We start from the raw sequence: 15720 nt of genomic DNA on the forward strand, positions 1-15720 counted from the left end.
TGACAAATTAGTCTTTTCCTTTTTGAAAGGATTATGTTTCAACTTATCGATTTGTTGATTTTCATTTTCTTTAAGTTTTTAACTCAATTATTTCTTTTAGTTGACTATCTTTTTTTTTGTAAAAAAAGAAAGTTCGTTTTACCAGTTTAGTTTAATTTGTATATTCCCGCCTGTTATGTCGGTAAAACGTAAATCGCTACGTAATTTCATCTAACTTTACCCGTGTTTATTTGTTGATGTTGACTGGATTGTTGTGCTTTTTATGTCAATTCTGTTTTAAAACTGTGATAGTTGTTTAAATAAAATAGTCTCAAATATGGGAGTCACTGTGTAAGCATATTAACAAAGTTTTCCCACTATTCGGATAATAAATCGATCTATAATATTTCGTATTGTGCGAATTTATAAGTTTTTTTTTCTACGTTGTTTTGAGGTTATGGCGGTGAGGCGGTGTTAACACATGTCATGTGTTGATCATTAATTTATAGAATTAAATTTATAAATTAGAATTAGAATATTTATAATTAAATTTATTAGATTCAAAATACATTTTTTTTCATTACTAATGTATTTTTAGATATTTTAGAAAAATTTATTTCGATTTTTTCTTGATAGTATTATTTTCTGACAGGTTGCAACAATTTCCAATGACAGAGAATAGAACAGGGCCACAGACAATTGAATTTTTGACAAAACGCATTGTTGCTTTAGGAGCTGTTCAATCTGGTCATTTTTTGGTTGATTGCGAAACATTTATGTCTGTTCCTCAATTGGGTGAGTTTTTTTTTTTAAACTGCTTTGGTTGTGAAAATTTGGGTAGTTTGTTTCTCGATTGAAAAATCTTAATAAACATTAAATATTTTGATTATCAAATATTCTTGAATATATTTGATATACAGAATATTTTCCTTTTTATAATATTAATTTGATAATTTATTCGATATTTGACTTGGAAATTTAGGAATAATTAAGGGATTGAATAAATAAAAAGACGATTTTTTCATGGATTATATCTCCTATTTGGCAATAAGTTTCTATAATATAATTCTATACAAAACACTCATCAGTTTTGGTTCTGTCAAAGATCTTATTACAGCAATCTTAAACATGTCATGTTGTTATTATATATATATATACTTTCTACAGAGGTACAAAGGTGGGGTTTTTTTTTTTTTTTTTTATTATTTTACTTTTTTTTTCACATTATGGAAATTTAAGTACACACATTTTTTTTTTGACGCAAATAAACTTTTTTTTTTTAATATGACGCTAATTTAAAGACACATTCTTCATTTTCATGCAAAAAAAATTTCACATTGCTTCACACCGCGGCAGGACTATTATTTTTTGTGCTACGTACATTTTTTTTTAATTTTTTCTTTCTTTATACATATATAATGCTACATTTTCCGATGCCTAAATTATTATTTCTCGTTCATGAAATTTTGATTGATGAAAGTATTTTCTTTATTGTGCCAAAAAAAGAATTTTTTTTCTTTGTTCATTTGTCATTTAAAAAAAGACCTTTTTTCTATAGTGGAAAAAAATTAAGAAATCGAATGAAAATTGTGAGTAAGAATATTTTCACAAGGTTTTAAAGTTTCCAGAGAATTTTTTTTATTCTAATTAATATTGAATATAAATAGGCCATTGGGTTAACTCACTCTCTTATTTTTTTTTCTTAAACGCTAGGTTTCAAATAAAAGAAATTTTTTTTTTCTCTATTAATATTTGCAAATTATAGAAAAATTATTTCATTCTTTTGACTCTGTTTACTACTTTATTTGTTTCATGTTATTCTTCTTGTTTTTTTTTACATTCTCATTTTCTTGTTTATTCGATCGTTTATTTTTCTTCCTTTCTGGAAAAGTGTTTTTTTTTGTTCGTTTTTCGTTGAGGTGTAATAACGGTTTAATCTACAAAGATATAAACAAGCTAGACCTAGGCGTTATTACAAAAATATTAAATCTAGTAAGCGAAGCTTTTTTCAGTGTGATCTTTTCAAAAGAACAACACCTTTATTGATTTTTTTTTTTTAAGTATCTCGTTTGGAAAAAACATTCTCACATGACAATTTCACATACAATATTTTTTTTCCATTCATCGCGACAATTATTATTGAAAATTGATCATTTAAAATATTGTTTTTCGAAGCGAAGATGATAATTTCTATTCTATGCGATCATATTGCCATATACATAATTAAATATGATTTTTTTTTTTTGTTCGAGATGACCAGCATTCAATTATATAGTTTTTTTTTTTATTATTATTGTCACAAAATTTATTGGTAGCTTTATTATTATCGTACGTTTAACATCGAAGACTCATGGCTTATTTTTATTATTATTTTATTGAATTATTTATGGATTAAAAGGAAGTTTCAAAAAATTTATAATATTTCGTTTAAAATCATCTTAACGTTGTTCTACAGTCTTGTTAGTTTCTATCGTAAAGCATATTACTTATATTGTATGAAAAGTTAAGCTTTCATCTTTATTTTGATTATTCTGAGTGATTTTCTTCTTTTTCGTTTAGTTCATTTCTCTCATATCAAAAATTTATTTAGCCAAATTTTTATCGAATAGAATTTTCATTGAATCGAATTTTTAAATTTCGTAATTTTTATTTAATTGAATTTCAATTTAATTAATTTTAATAAAGAATTTTCATTAAAGATGAATTTTTTTAAATTGAAAAATTATGTTAATGGAAAATTTGGTTAAATGAAAAATATTATTTAATTATAATTCTATAATTTATAAAATTCAGCTAAATAATTTTCGTTGCAAAAAGATTTAATTGAGGCCAATTTTTTATTTTTATAATGAGAATGAAAATTGGAATCACAATGGGGAAGAAAATTTTTTGATTATTTAAAAAGTAACGCTATCGTATTTTTCGTTTATTTATTTTATATTTTTCCTGAAAAATGATCCGGGCTTCGGCGACTTTCTTGACATAAAGAGCAATCATGCATCTATGAAAGCGACTTTCATTAATTTTTTTTTTTTTAATTAAATTTTAGACAATAACTCCACTATGAATTTATTATTTACAATATTTTTTTATTTATTAATATTCTGCACTCATTCGAAAGCAGAAAGAAAGAGAAAAAGAGTAGGAAATTTTTTTTTTTTTTTTTTTAGTTTGAATCGAGTCAAATTAGAAGTTTTGTCGAATTTACAAAATATATTCCAATCCAGAAGAGGTAAAAGTCATTATGGATAGAATAATTTTATATCTATTCTATATAAACAGTCAATTCACAGAAGTGCACAGTGCAGATTTTTTTTTTCTTTATTTTATAGAAAGTATTGAAAATTTCAATTATTGATTTTTTCTGCTCTTTTTTTTAAGTATAGTTATTTAACTTGAACGCGACAATTATTTCCAAGTACATATCTAATTAGGAGATGATTTTGTATAATATATTAATTAGAATCTGTTTATTATTTCGCGTCCAGGTATTTGAGCATTACAATATTTATAAATGCGAATTCCATAGGAGAATTTCGTTTTTTAAATAGTTTTTTTTATTTTTTTTATTTTTTAATATTTATTGATAAATGTAACTCAGAAGTAAACATTATAGTTTGGCATCAATAATTTATATATATATATTTATAATACTAAAACAATTACGGACAATTTTAAAATATATTTCGTATATTTACAAAATTAGATTTTTTTTCAAAATATTGAATTTTTATTCGATATGATAAGGGATATGACTCAAGGTAATACATTATATACGATGAATTATCCTCAGATATATAAATAGATCGATTAAATTTTTTTTTTTTTTAAATCAGAAAGAAAAGTTAAATTTTCAAAGATTTAAGTCAAATTTTAATATGTTAATTATTGTCAATTATTTTTTTCTAATTATTCATAAAGTGGAAGTAAACATTTTTTTTATTTAAATAAAAAATTAAATGTTAATGAAAGCAAATTACAAAATAAAATAACTTTAATATTAATTAATTTAAAAAAATATGTAAATAATTTTTTATTTATTTTTTTATTGTCATTTTTTAAATTGTTAAATAAAAAGAAAAAAGTTTAGAAATATAAAATATTGAAATAAAATTGTTAATCTGGAAGAAAATAATAAAATTTAAATCTTTATTTATTGAGGTTCGAAATAACTTTTCGTGTTTGATTTTCTTACAAACTAGGATAAAAATACAAGAAATTGTTTTTTTTTTTTTCTTGCTAAAATTTGTTTTAAGACTTTTGAGTATTTTTAGGATTTTCCTGTTTCCAAATTGCACATTCACACACACAAACAATTTCTTGTCTTAAATTTCTAGTGACTCAAACTACGTTTTTAAAACTTGTTAATCGTAGTTACAATTTTCAATTGAAAACGACATGTTTTAATTTACCCTGATCAAGGGATTTTGATTCTTTATAGTCATCGTGCTATTTACATTCATTGAAAAAAGATATAACATTTTAAATAAGAGCTAAGTAAAAAAATATTTTACAAATAAAATTTCAAATTATTTTAAATTTTAATATTGAATATTAAAAATTAGATAATTTTCGAATTTGAATATTTCGAATTGGAACATATTTTTAAAAAAGCTTTAATATTTAAAAAATTTTAAACGATTTGTAACTTTTTTTAAAAAAATGAAACAATTTTTTAATGTTTCTAAAAGTATATACCTAATAAAATAAATATTAATGTTTCTAAAATATAATGTAAACATTTTTAAAATATTGAAAAAGCTTCTAAATATGTTTTTAAAAATATTTTTTTTTGTTTTAATTTATTAAAATACATTTTTTCACTTATTTGTTTAAAACTTTTTAAGTAAAATTTTTTTTAATTAAAATTTTCGCTAACAACTAATATATTATATAACTGGGGATATTAGTCTTATTTGTAAATATAATAAAAAAACAAATTTTAGTTTGAAAAATTAGCAATGCTCAATATAATATATTGTCGAGAATAATTTTTTTTTACATATCTAATCGATTACTATCGATTATGAATAAAATTTATTGTCATTTATTTGTAAATTTTGAAAAAAAATTAGAGTTTATTTTATAAAAAAATTGGAGCAATATTTATATTATTTTACTGTAGTAGATCACTAGATATCTTTTTTTTTTTTAGTAAATAATTTACATTGAAATATTTTGATATTGTCACAATTTTTTTTTTACCAGTTCTTCTTTTTCATCAGGGATGGACTTTTTTTTTATTTTCTTTCCATTTATTGATAGTTTTCAATATTATTTTGTCATCACACTTGATTCATACTCATTCATTATCGTTAATTAATTATTTTTAAATACATTTTTTTATAATTGATTTTTTTTTATCTAATAAGGTTATTTTTTTAAAAAATAAATAATGAATATTCTTTTAAGTCACGAATATACTTAATTAATAATTAATAAATTAATTTTGCTTAAGTTTTTTTATGCCAATAGAATAGGTTTTCAAATACTTTTTTCTTCTATAATAATAAAAATTTGGTATTTTTTTTTTTTTTAATTAATTTTTTAATTACGAAAGATCGCTTTCTTTTTATCTATACCTAATTGAGAGTTTTTTTTTGTAAATTAGAATGAAATTTGAAAATTGTAGATGCGAAGAAGGTCCCTTGAAAAAGTCGTTTCGACAAAAGCATTATGTATATAATAGCGATTATGCATTTTTTTCAAGAATTTGTTTTCTTTTTAATCGTCTTAATATCTAGACAATTCTCGTTATAATTTTATGCTAATGAGTCTCTCCCTAAAGTTTATACTTATATACGTAGATAAATACGCGAATGTAATTTTATGTGGGTACATAATTAATATTGTCGTGTTTCGAGGAAGGCACGATGTATGGAAGTTCTGCCTTTTTCTATATTTATAATGGCGAAAAATCTGTATTTTTTTTTTTTTCTTATTCGAGACGCACGATTCGACTAGTCAAAAATGTATATTTACAAAAAATTAAACGGTACAAATATATATATATATATGTTTATATTATTAGTGATCGTTGCTCTTAAAAACGTTTCGTCCTTATTATCAATTTTTTTTTATGTATTGTCCCGAAAGATGAGCGTTTTTAATAGCTCACGATTCATTTAGAATAATAGTTATATATGTAGAGTTTGTTAATATTGTCAAGTAATAGAAAAAAAATCAATTGAAAAAGCGATAGAGCTCTAATTTTAAACGATTTTATACAATTTTTTCTCGAAGCTTTCAAAAAATTGAAATACATTATTATGCAAATATTATTTTGAAAAATATGAGCTTTCATATATAGTTTTGTGCTGATTTTAATTTTTTTTCTCTAATTTTTCAATTCAGTTTCTTGCGATATATTAATTTTTTAGGGGGGGGGGAGGAATTTTTAATCGCGTCTCGAAAGTCACTATTTGTTAATGTATTTCAAAAAAAGGGACTTAAAACAATAGATGGCTGATTGTTAAAGAATTGTTGATTTTCAGTTTTTTTTGTGTCATGGATCTTTAGTAAATAAATTTGTAATTATTATCTTCCTTCGATCGAGATGCATAAATTCATTAAATTTTAATTATTAGAAAATTTATTTCACATCTGAATAATTCATGTTTAATGGAAAGATTTGCTATTTGCTAAATAGCCATTTGAATTATGAATTTCAGTCAAATAAATTTTCTGATAATTAGACTTTGAGGAATATTTGAACAGCTTCTATCGATTTTGTTTAATATGTGATTGAACAAAAATAAGAAAATAGTAACTGAAAATCTTAGCAAAGTAAGTTAGTTTCTCATCTACAAATATATACCTGAATAAATAAGTACCTTAAAAATTCGAAAGTACTTTTTCTCGTATCTTTCTCTCGTAGAATGTAAATTATTATCTTGGGCGGCATTTCTTCACTGTTTCTTTATTATCATTGTTTTTTATTGTATTTTGAAAATGTTGAATTTCTATATTTGATTTGTTTGCATTCATCACAAGTAACAAGTTTTATAATAAATCTCAGCAACTGTATTTCCATACATTCGACATTCTTTTTCGTAATGTACTTTACCTGGAACAAGCCAATCTTTTGGTAATTGACTATGTCTCGGTAAACTTCTGTACAGTCTTGTTAAATAATCATCGTCCGTGTAACAGTGATTAACGATATCACCCTGATTACTACTATTATTATTATTATTATTATTATTATTATTATTATTATTAGTATTATTATTATTATTATTATTTAAGTGCCGACGGAAATATTCCTCGAGTGAACAATTTTCATGAATAGACGACGACGGTTGCGGATCACGATCTAAAATAGCTTCCAATTCAAGTGCAGTCAGATCTTGTAAACTTTTTGGATATCTACTAATCCTGCGAATATCTTGCGGACGGATCTGATCAGCAAAATTGATAGTTCTATTACGTTTGGGCAGTGTCGCATAATATTGTCTTTGTTGTCCATCATTGCGCGAAACTGAAATCATTTTTTGACGAAATTCACGTTGTAATTTTTGTATACGACGTCGTTGACGACGACGTTGTTCAACTTGATTTAATTCCTGAACAAATGTATTACTACCACTTGGGTAATGGAAATTTTGATAATCCATCATTAGATTAGAATTATTTTGTTGTGGATAATAATTTAATTGTCGTTGATTGACAATATCATTGGGACTTGTGTCACATAATTGTATTTCTGAACGTCGTCGATTTAATAGTAGACCTCGTGATTGCATAAAATGTCCGACATTTTTCGAAAGACGACCAGTTTTCTCAACAAAAATATCACAGTAATCGGAGAATTTACGATGATTCCTCCTGGGAAATATAGCAGAACAATCGAATGTTGTTGTTGTTGTTGTTGCAGTGGTGCGTTGATCGATGACAATTGGTTGATTTCTTGTGCTATAAAGTACACGTGGATCGTGTTGATTTGGATATGCTCCACTGGGCAGTGGTTTGTTAGCTTTTTCTAAATTTGATAACCCTCCAGTGAGGGAGGCCTTATACTACCGAGCTTGGGCATAATTTGGATTCATCTCGTCCAGTTGTTTACCTTTTGTTTCTGGTACACAGCACACGACAAAACATAATCCACATATTGCCATTGCAGCGTAAAACCAAAATGCACCATGCAATCCTAGAACCTGTAAAAGATTATGATTTTAAAACATTTTCTGTTTTAAAACAGAATTTCTTTTTAGAACTAATTTTATATTTATTTATTCAATTTGATAGTGTTTTAAAAAAATCTTTTTGTTAGAAGAGATAAAAAAAAAGGTTTGCAAAATTGGATTATTTTTTTACAATCGCAATCTTGTGCGATTGGTCATATTCTTGGAAAAGACATTTTAAGTATAATTTTTCCTCGAAATGTTTCTCAGCACGATTTTAAGAGATTCCTCTTCATTTTACGTGCGAGTTCACGCAAGAGTGACTCTCGAGAGAAACATCCGTGTTTGTTAAATATATATATATATATATATATATATATATATATATATATATATATATATATATATATATATATATATATATATATATATATATATATACAGAGAGTGCCGACATCCTTTCATCTTGAAATGTGGTTGTACTTCCGTTTTATATTGTACGAGTCTCTCTTTTCTTTATTCCTCCCTATATTCGTTATTGTATCAGCGTTTATCTTGGAAAAGATTAAAGTTAACGAGACTGAAAATATTGCAAACTAGTAAGACGTATGCAAATTTTGTCCTTTAAATTAAAAAATTATTTCATCTTAATAATTGCATGAATAAGCTATAAAATTAATTTGTTAAAATTTTCATTTGGTCGAATTTCATTATTTAATTTTAGCCGAATTTTCATTTTTTTCAATTTACATTTTACAGAATTCTAAAATTTGTTTTAGTAACAATTCTGTAATATAGAAATTTGGTTAAATGGAATTTTTGTAACATAATAATTGGAAGAAATAAAAATTGGACTAAAAATAAATTACAGGTAATGAAATTCTGTGAAATGAAAATTGTTGGAAATTAATTTTAGAATTTATTTATGTGTCCCCTAAAATCATCTCTTGAGAAAAAGTTGAGTCAATTGTTTGTTTGCGCGCACTATACCAACCTGCTGAAAGTCCATGAAGAGCTTGGTGCCAAGGAAGGCGCAAAAGTAACTAAAGCTTGTACTGATGCTTGAACCGAGTCCTCGGTACTCCAGTGGGAACAGCTCACCAATCAATAGCCACGAAATTGGCGATATGCCCAGTGACAGAGCCGTTGTGAACACGAGCACGCACAACAACGGTATCCAATCGTGTTGTCCAATCATGCTTGGATCAGTATAGACCTGATTTTGGTTTTGTGATATTGAATTGTAGTAAGCATAGCTACCAAAACCCGCAAGGGCCAAGGACATGAAAACAGTACTCGCTATCAGTAGTGGTAATCGGCCAACAATGTCGATCAAAAATCCTACGAAATAAAAAAAATTATAATCAAAATTTAAGGATCACTTTTCTTTTCGTTTATGTTTGAAAATTTTGTGCGGATGTATGTTTATTTTTAGTTTAGAAACAGTTGCTATTGTTATTCTTGAACAATTTTTGAAAAGTAGTTTGAGAAACAGAGATAGAAAGAGAAAGAGAGAGGTGTAAACAAGTACTGACAGATAAATTAGTGGCTTGTGAGAAAATCTCGGATAATATGTTGTCTTTGAAAACAAAGTAAGATCAGTGCTCTTTGCTTCGTTGAAAAAAGGAGGATGCTATGCTTGTTATTGCAAGGATAGAGGGTTTTTAAGTTGAACTTGAAAACTAAATTTTTGAATTTACATCTGATTTTTTTTAGAAGTGAATAAAATTAAAAAAAAGATATATACCTGATAATAGTGATGCTAGAAGTTGTACAAATCCAATGGCAATTGTTGCTCCGTGAGGATTCATACCACCCAATATTTGACGAAATATTATTACCGCATAATAGTTGAAAGAATTAGCGCCTGAGAATCTTTGGAAGAACATAAGCCCACATGTGATTCCTATTGGTTTATACAGTCTTGGTATGAGTACACTACTCTTGAATGAAAGATCATATTGTTTAGCTCTCGATGCTAGTATATTGGTTTTGATAACCTGAAATATTTGATAATAATTAATTTGTTCCTCTCGCAAAATATAATTTTTTCTTACCTGTAATTCCTGGCCAATATCTACATGAGGTCCACGAAGCCATTGTAAACTGCTTGCAGCTTCCTCATCCTTGCCATTCAAAACGAGATAGGAGGGCGTTTCCGGTATGAAGAGCGTACCGAGAAAGAGCATTAAGGGTGCAATAGCCACTAACAATGCACTCTGCCTCCAATTCAAGTAAGAGCCCGCGATGTATGATAGCAAAACACCCACGTGACCGAGAACTTTCAGTATCGCTGATAAACAACCTCGAATTCCTGGCAGGGAAATCTCCGAGATGTAGACCTAATTTTTAAGTTAATAAATAATTTATGATTAGATTGTTAAATTTTTTTGAATCTTAAAAAAATTAACAATATTTTTTCCTCTAAAAGAAAATCTTTTTAAAAGATGACATAGATGTTAGTTATTCTAGGTTGTATCATAGTCCTTGGAATTTCCAAAAAAAAGGATGCAACAGTTTCTTTTTTATAAAGAAGAGAATTTTTCAGAAGATATAGTCATCGTGTTTAACCTTCCAAATAGCTTGGGCAAATGATTATTTTTCTTTACTATTCCTAAAGACTATTATTAGTCTACTTATGTATTCATATATGCGTGTACGATTTTATAGCTAAGATTATACTTTCGATCATCTTTAAGTGCCTAATTATATTACTTTCACAGAGTTGGAACTTTATGTTCGCGTCTAATAAGTTTAAAAAAAAAATTCGTTTCCCTGTACAATAGATTATTGTGTAACATAACCATACGAAAGATTTATATTTTCATAAATTTAATCCTATACGCCTACGTAATTTAATTTTAGTTATAAATAAATAGGTTCTTTTTTTAAACAAAAGTAATTTTTAAAATCAATTATTATTTGATTGCTATGAATTTTTTTTTAGTACCTGTGCAACCATTGTTATTACTGAACAGCATAGTCCTCCGACAAAACTGGCAGTGTAAATTAACTCGACACAAGGTGCAACTCCTGTAAGAACCCAACATGCTACCAAAGGTAGAGATGTCATTCTAAGAGCCAGTCTACGTCCCTTTCTCATTATCCAGTCTCCAATCATAGCTCCGAACCATGCTCCTAATAACGATAGTGATGCGATCCATGACGCTTCTTGTGAAGACACTCGGAATTCCGACCTACAGACACACACACAAACACATAAAGAAAAAAGATTTCTCTCTTTTATCTGATGATTTTTTGAGTTATGAATTATGCATTCTTCTTTTAGTTATATATTATGCATTTTTGTTCTTTTACTATATTGCAGTCTCAACACTCCTAAACATCAATCAGAATTATGACAGGAATATTTAGATCTGAGTTGATTGGGATGATTTTTCACTTTTCTTTGTTGCACACTATTATTTTAGAAACTTGGGCGCATGAATTTTCCATGAATTCTACTTTTTTGATTGTATATTATCTATTTCTTCTTATTATTATTTTTTATTAAACTGATATATTATACTAAATTTTTGTTTCATCGAATTTCCATTTAACCAAATTGTTACGTAATCCAAAAAGTTTAAACAGAATTTCCATTTATTTGAATTTTTCTTTCATCGAAAAATTATATGAATTAATGATTTTATCGCAAACGTACATTAGTCTGATTATTCGTTCGGTCAAATGGACGTTTAGTGAAAAATAAATTTCGTTATTTCAAAATTCTGTTGAATTCCAATTTGATTAAATACCAATTTGGTTAAATGGAAATTCTGTAAAATGTTAATTTGGTCAATAGTCAATTTGGTTAAATGTCAATTTTTTAAAATGATAATTCAGGTTGTGTTAATTTGGCTAAATGAAAATTCAGTAAAATGTCAGTTTGGTTAAGTTGCAATTCAGTTACATAACAATTCTGCTTATGGTATTTTGGTTAAATGACAGTATTGTTAAGTTACAATTCATTTAAATGACGATTTTGTTAAATAGTAGTTTGGTTAAATGATAATTCGATGAAATAACAATTTGGATTAAAAAAATTCTGTAAATTGTCAGTTTGGTTAAGTTGCAATTCGATTAAAAAAAAATTTTGGTTACTGACAATTCTGTTAAATAGTAGTTTGATAAAAAGTCAATTCAGTTAAATAGAAATTGTGTTAAATGACAATTCTGGTTGTGGCAATTTGGTTAAATAATTCAGTTAAATGTCAGTTTTATGTTGCAATTCGTTTAAATAAAACTTTGGTTAAATGATAGTTGGATTATAAATGACAATTTGGTATTTTCCATTGAATTTAAAGTTTGTTATTTTATTATTATACTAGTTTTTTTTTGTAGAATAAATATGTTGATGTTTTATCTGAATGCTTACAAGGTATCATTCCGTGTTGTTTGATATAAATTAGGCTGTTGAGTGTCAAGGATTGAGTCCAAAGCTGGTGATGTATATCCTTTTGATAATCCAGACGATAGAGTTCCCATAGAAAGAGCCAAAGATGCCAACACCTATAAATTGACAAAAAAAAAAAACCTTATTCAAATTTATACAAGGGAAAAACTATTTTGTGTTTAAAACGCTCTTGATAGAAATCTATAAAAATGTTCTACATTATATTTCTCATCCTATATGTTTCCGTTTAATAATTATGTAATTAAGTGAAAAATAAAATAGAATTGAATGTTATTGGACTGTGAAGGAAAAACTTATTGTAAGAAAAGTAAGCTTTTGTTTATAAATGAAAATGTTACTGCTTTCCGCATAAGCGATAATTACATGGTTGATCTTTAGAAGAGTAAGAAGTGTTGTGAACGCTTCATCTGAAAATAGCTCTGCTTCAACAGAATGTTCACTTTGTGTATATATATATATATAAAATGTAGCATGCAAGCGCCAGTAAGCACTTCTGAACAAGAACAGTGAAAACTAGTCCCCACTGTCTCGTGGTCATTATTTCAATTACATTCTCTTTCGAGGATTTACTCTCTTGTGTGTATATGTGTACACAAGAGAGAAGTGCACTGTTTCCATTTTAATTATTTTTCATTCCTCTGTATAAAACAACACACTATACAGTATATAGCTGCATTAAATCTTCCTGCTTCGGTTAATCTTTGCGCGCGCTTGGTTAATCACAGACATTTTCTGTGCCTGTCGATTCCTCTTTAATTGAAGTTTGATTTTGTATTTCTTAACATAAAATTATAATTTTCATCCATTTCGATATTGTAGTTTTAATTAGCGCTAGTTTCAACTAATTGTTTTAGTAATTTTATAATTGTCATCGTTATGTCGATTTTCATTTTTCATGATTGAGATTATTTTGTTTTTTTTTCTTGTAAAAAAAAATATGAATTAGTTTTGGGATGCAGATTCGTTCAGTAGGTCGGTTATAGTGTTGTTGGCATAGTGAGAATTTGTATTGCTCTCATGTTCTGGGATAAATTGCGGACTGCAAATTGAAAGCTATGCCCGCTGTTTGTGCAGAATACTAAACATTTCGCAGGATCGGCCATCCTTGACGAATCTGCTTGTGCACGTATATATTTCTAACTACAAAACCCTATTGCTATATATATATAGCAAAACGGATATACACACCATCCGTGTGACAATCTGACAATGAGACATGAATCATTCCCCATATGTGCGGTACAATTGTTATAATCAACGTATATATACGTGAAACTTTATACGTGCAAAAGCATCTCTATTCTTTTTTTTTTTTTTTTTTTTCATTATTATTTTTCTTCTCCCTCGCTTAAAGTGATTTTACATAAAATGCAACAGTAGTTTCCCTGTACTAACCATATCCCATGACCATAAATTTTACTGGACAAGAACAAAAGAAAACGAGATTTAATTTCTTCTGTCGTCTTCCTTGTGAGATTAATTTTAAGCACGTATATAAGAGTTTCGTGGTAGGAAATTCGTAGAAGGCAAATGGTGATTTTTTCTCTCTCTCTTTTTATATACATTCAATTGACAGTTTCTATATACTCTAAAAATATAAATTTATTAGGAAAAGTTTTTTTAAAAAATTGTAAGTCATATTATTTTGGAGTTGAAATTTTAATTTTAAGGATAGTACTACTCTCTTTTTGAGTTGAATTTTATTCCTTTAATTCTCCGAATTTATTTTAAAAGCTAGCATTATAGGTATATATAATAAAAACTTGGAGAAATGATCGGTTATTATATTTCAAAATGTATGATAGGACATATTTACACAGTGTGTGGACACGGTAAAAGCTTGTATACATGAATGTACGTTTCTTGCTTACAAGTTAGTATGCATGAACCTATGTAAATGACTTTTTTTCAAGAGGTAGGAGGGTCGAAAGATTATTAAACCGACTATTTCTATATTGTGTGTGTATATGTGTAAGACATACCAGAAAATAGTATCATTTAAAATCGTTTCCAATTTGCTATTACAGCTTTTTTTTTTGTTTGATTGACATTTATGCTAATGTCATTAACATAAAAATTATTATCTTTATGAAATTAAATGCGAGATTTTGTTTGTTATTGTTAGGTTGAAATATTGTGGAAAAAAAAGTTTCGCAATAGTTATTAGAATTGTTCCATTTAAAAGCTGATACGATATAATTATGATCAAATCGTACATTTCAATTATTCTAGACGGTCATTGACTTGTGAGAGGACACTAGGAAGCATATATTATACACTTGGAGATTATATACTTCTATTCACATTCGTCTCGAGAAGGAATTTTAAACATTAGTTGTAATACGGTCAGGTCACAACACTGTCAATATTCTCTCTTGATTATATATTTACATAAATTTTAATTAAATATATATATATATATATATATATATATATATATATATATATATATATATATATATATATATATACTCGAATTGAAATATAATTGAAAAAATAATCGTTAAAAAAAAGGTGAATTAATGACCTATTAAAATTAATATTTACGTTTTGTCAACGCCTTCTTTAATCCATATTTGAACGCCAGTTAAAAACACAGTTTCTATTCAATAAATTATAACTTTTATTATATACGCTTAATGAAATGCTTCTGGAAATTAAATTTCCAATGGAGAGAAATGATTTTCGAGAGTTGGAAAAAAATTCGTATTATAATTAATTATAAATACATAAGGTTTTTTTTGTGCATTGGTAACAGAAGGTTCATTATCGTTAATAGTAAATTATATTATTATATGCTTTTTTGGTTAAGTAGAATGTCTCATTTTAGAAATAATTCATTAACTTGTTATTATGAGCTGATGAAAAACTGTTGAAGTACAATATATTCAATTATTATGGTTTTATTAATAATAGTTGTTAAATTATTCCTTTTGTTTTGTTTCGCTCTTTTTTTTTGCAAATTTCTATTGAAATTTAATTATATAGGAATGATCATCAGAAATTATGTAGGCGTATATATAGTTTGTGTGTTTAATTAGCACCGTTAAAAGGGTCTTCCCCAGCTTATATGTATAGCGATGCGTGAATCATAATTTTAATCGATTGGAATCTGCCAATGCGCGCACCCTCCTTGGCATTAATAAACGCGTCGCGAGAGCAAAATCACGAATCAAGAATGATTAATTAAGGAAATTGTCG

At 26.7% G+C, this 15720-nt stretch overlaps 2 protein-coding genes across 6 annotated transcripts in view; one reads left to right on the forward strand and one right to left on the reverse strand.

Annotated features, from left to right (window-relative positions):
- The first annotated feature begins 219 nt into the window (after window positions 1–219).
- The window catches only part of LOC127277281 (mediator of RNA polymerase II transcription subunit 20), a 77448-nt gene continuing 61947 nt past the window's right edge, over window positions 220–15720 (forward strand). Inside the window, exons 1-2 of the mRNA XM_051298268.1 lie at window positions 220–330; window positions 632–774. Of these exons, the coding sequence (XP_051154225.1) occupies window positions 317–330; window positions 632–774 (157 nt within the window). The 5' untranslated portion in view covers window positions 220–316. The remainder of the gene's footprint in view (window positions 331–631; window positions 775–15720) is intronic.
- LOC127277278 (facilitated trehalose transporter Tret1-2 homolog) overlaps window positions 4115–15720 on the reverse strand; it is a 220635-nt gene continuing 209029 nt past the window's right edge. For all 5 annotated transcript variants that reach the window (XM_051298263.1, XM_051298261.1, XM_051298262.1 and 2 more), the window contains 6 exons: window positions 12481–12614; window positions 11053–11299; window positions 10160–10444; window positions 9850–10102; window positions 9097–9443; window positions 4115–8135 (listed from right to left, as the gene is read on the reverse strand). In XM_051298263.1, the coding sequence (XP_051154220.1) occupies window positions 7998–8135; window positions 9097–9443; window positions 9850–10102; window positions 10160–10444; window positions 11053–11299; window positions 12481–12614 (1404 nt within the window). In that variant the 3' untranslated portion in view covers window positions 4115–7997. The remainder of the gene's footprint in view (window positions 8136–9096; window positions 9444–9849; window positions 10103–10159; window positions 10445–11052; window positions 11300–12480; window positions 12615–15720) is intronic.

This window comes from Leptopilina boulardi, unplaced genomic scaffold, assembly GCF_019393585.1.
Source record: "Leptopilina boulardi isolate dan_hultmark-lab unplaced genomic scaffold, ZJU_Lbou_2.1 LbouV2_165, whole genome shotgun sequence".
Taxonomy (NCBI): domain Eukaryota; kingdom Metazoa; phylum Arthropoda; class Insecta; order Hymenoptera; family Figitidae; genus Leptopilina; species Leptopilina boulardi.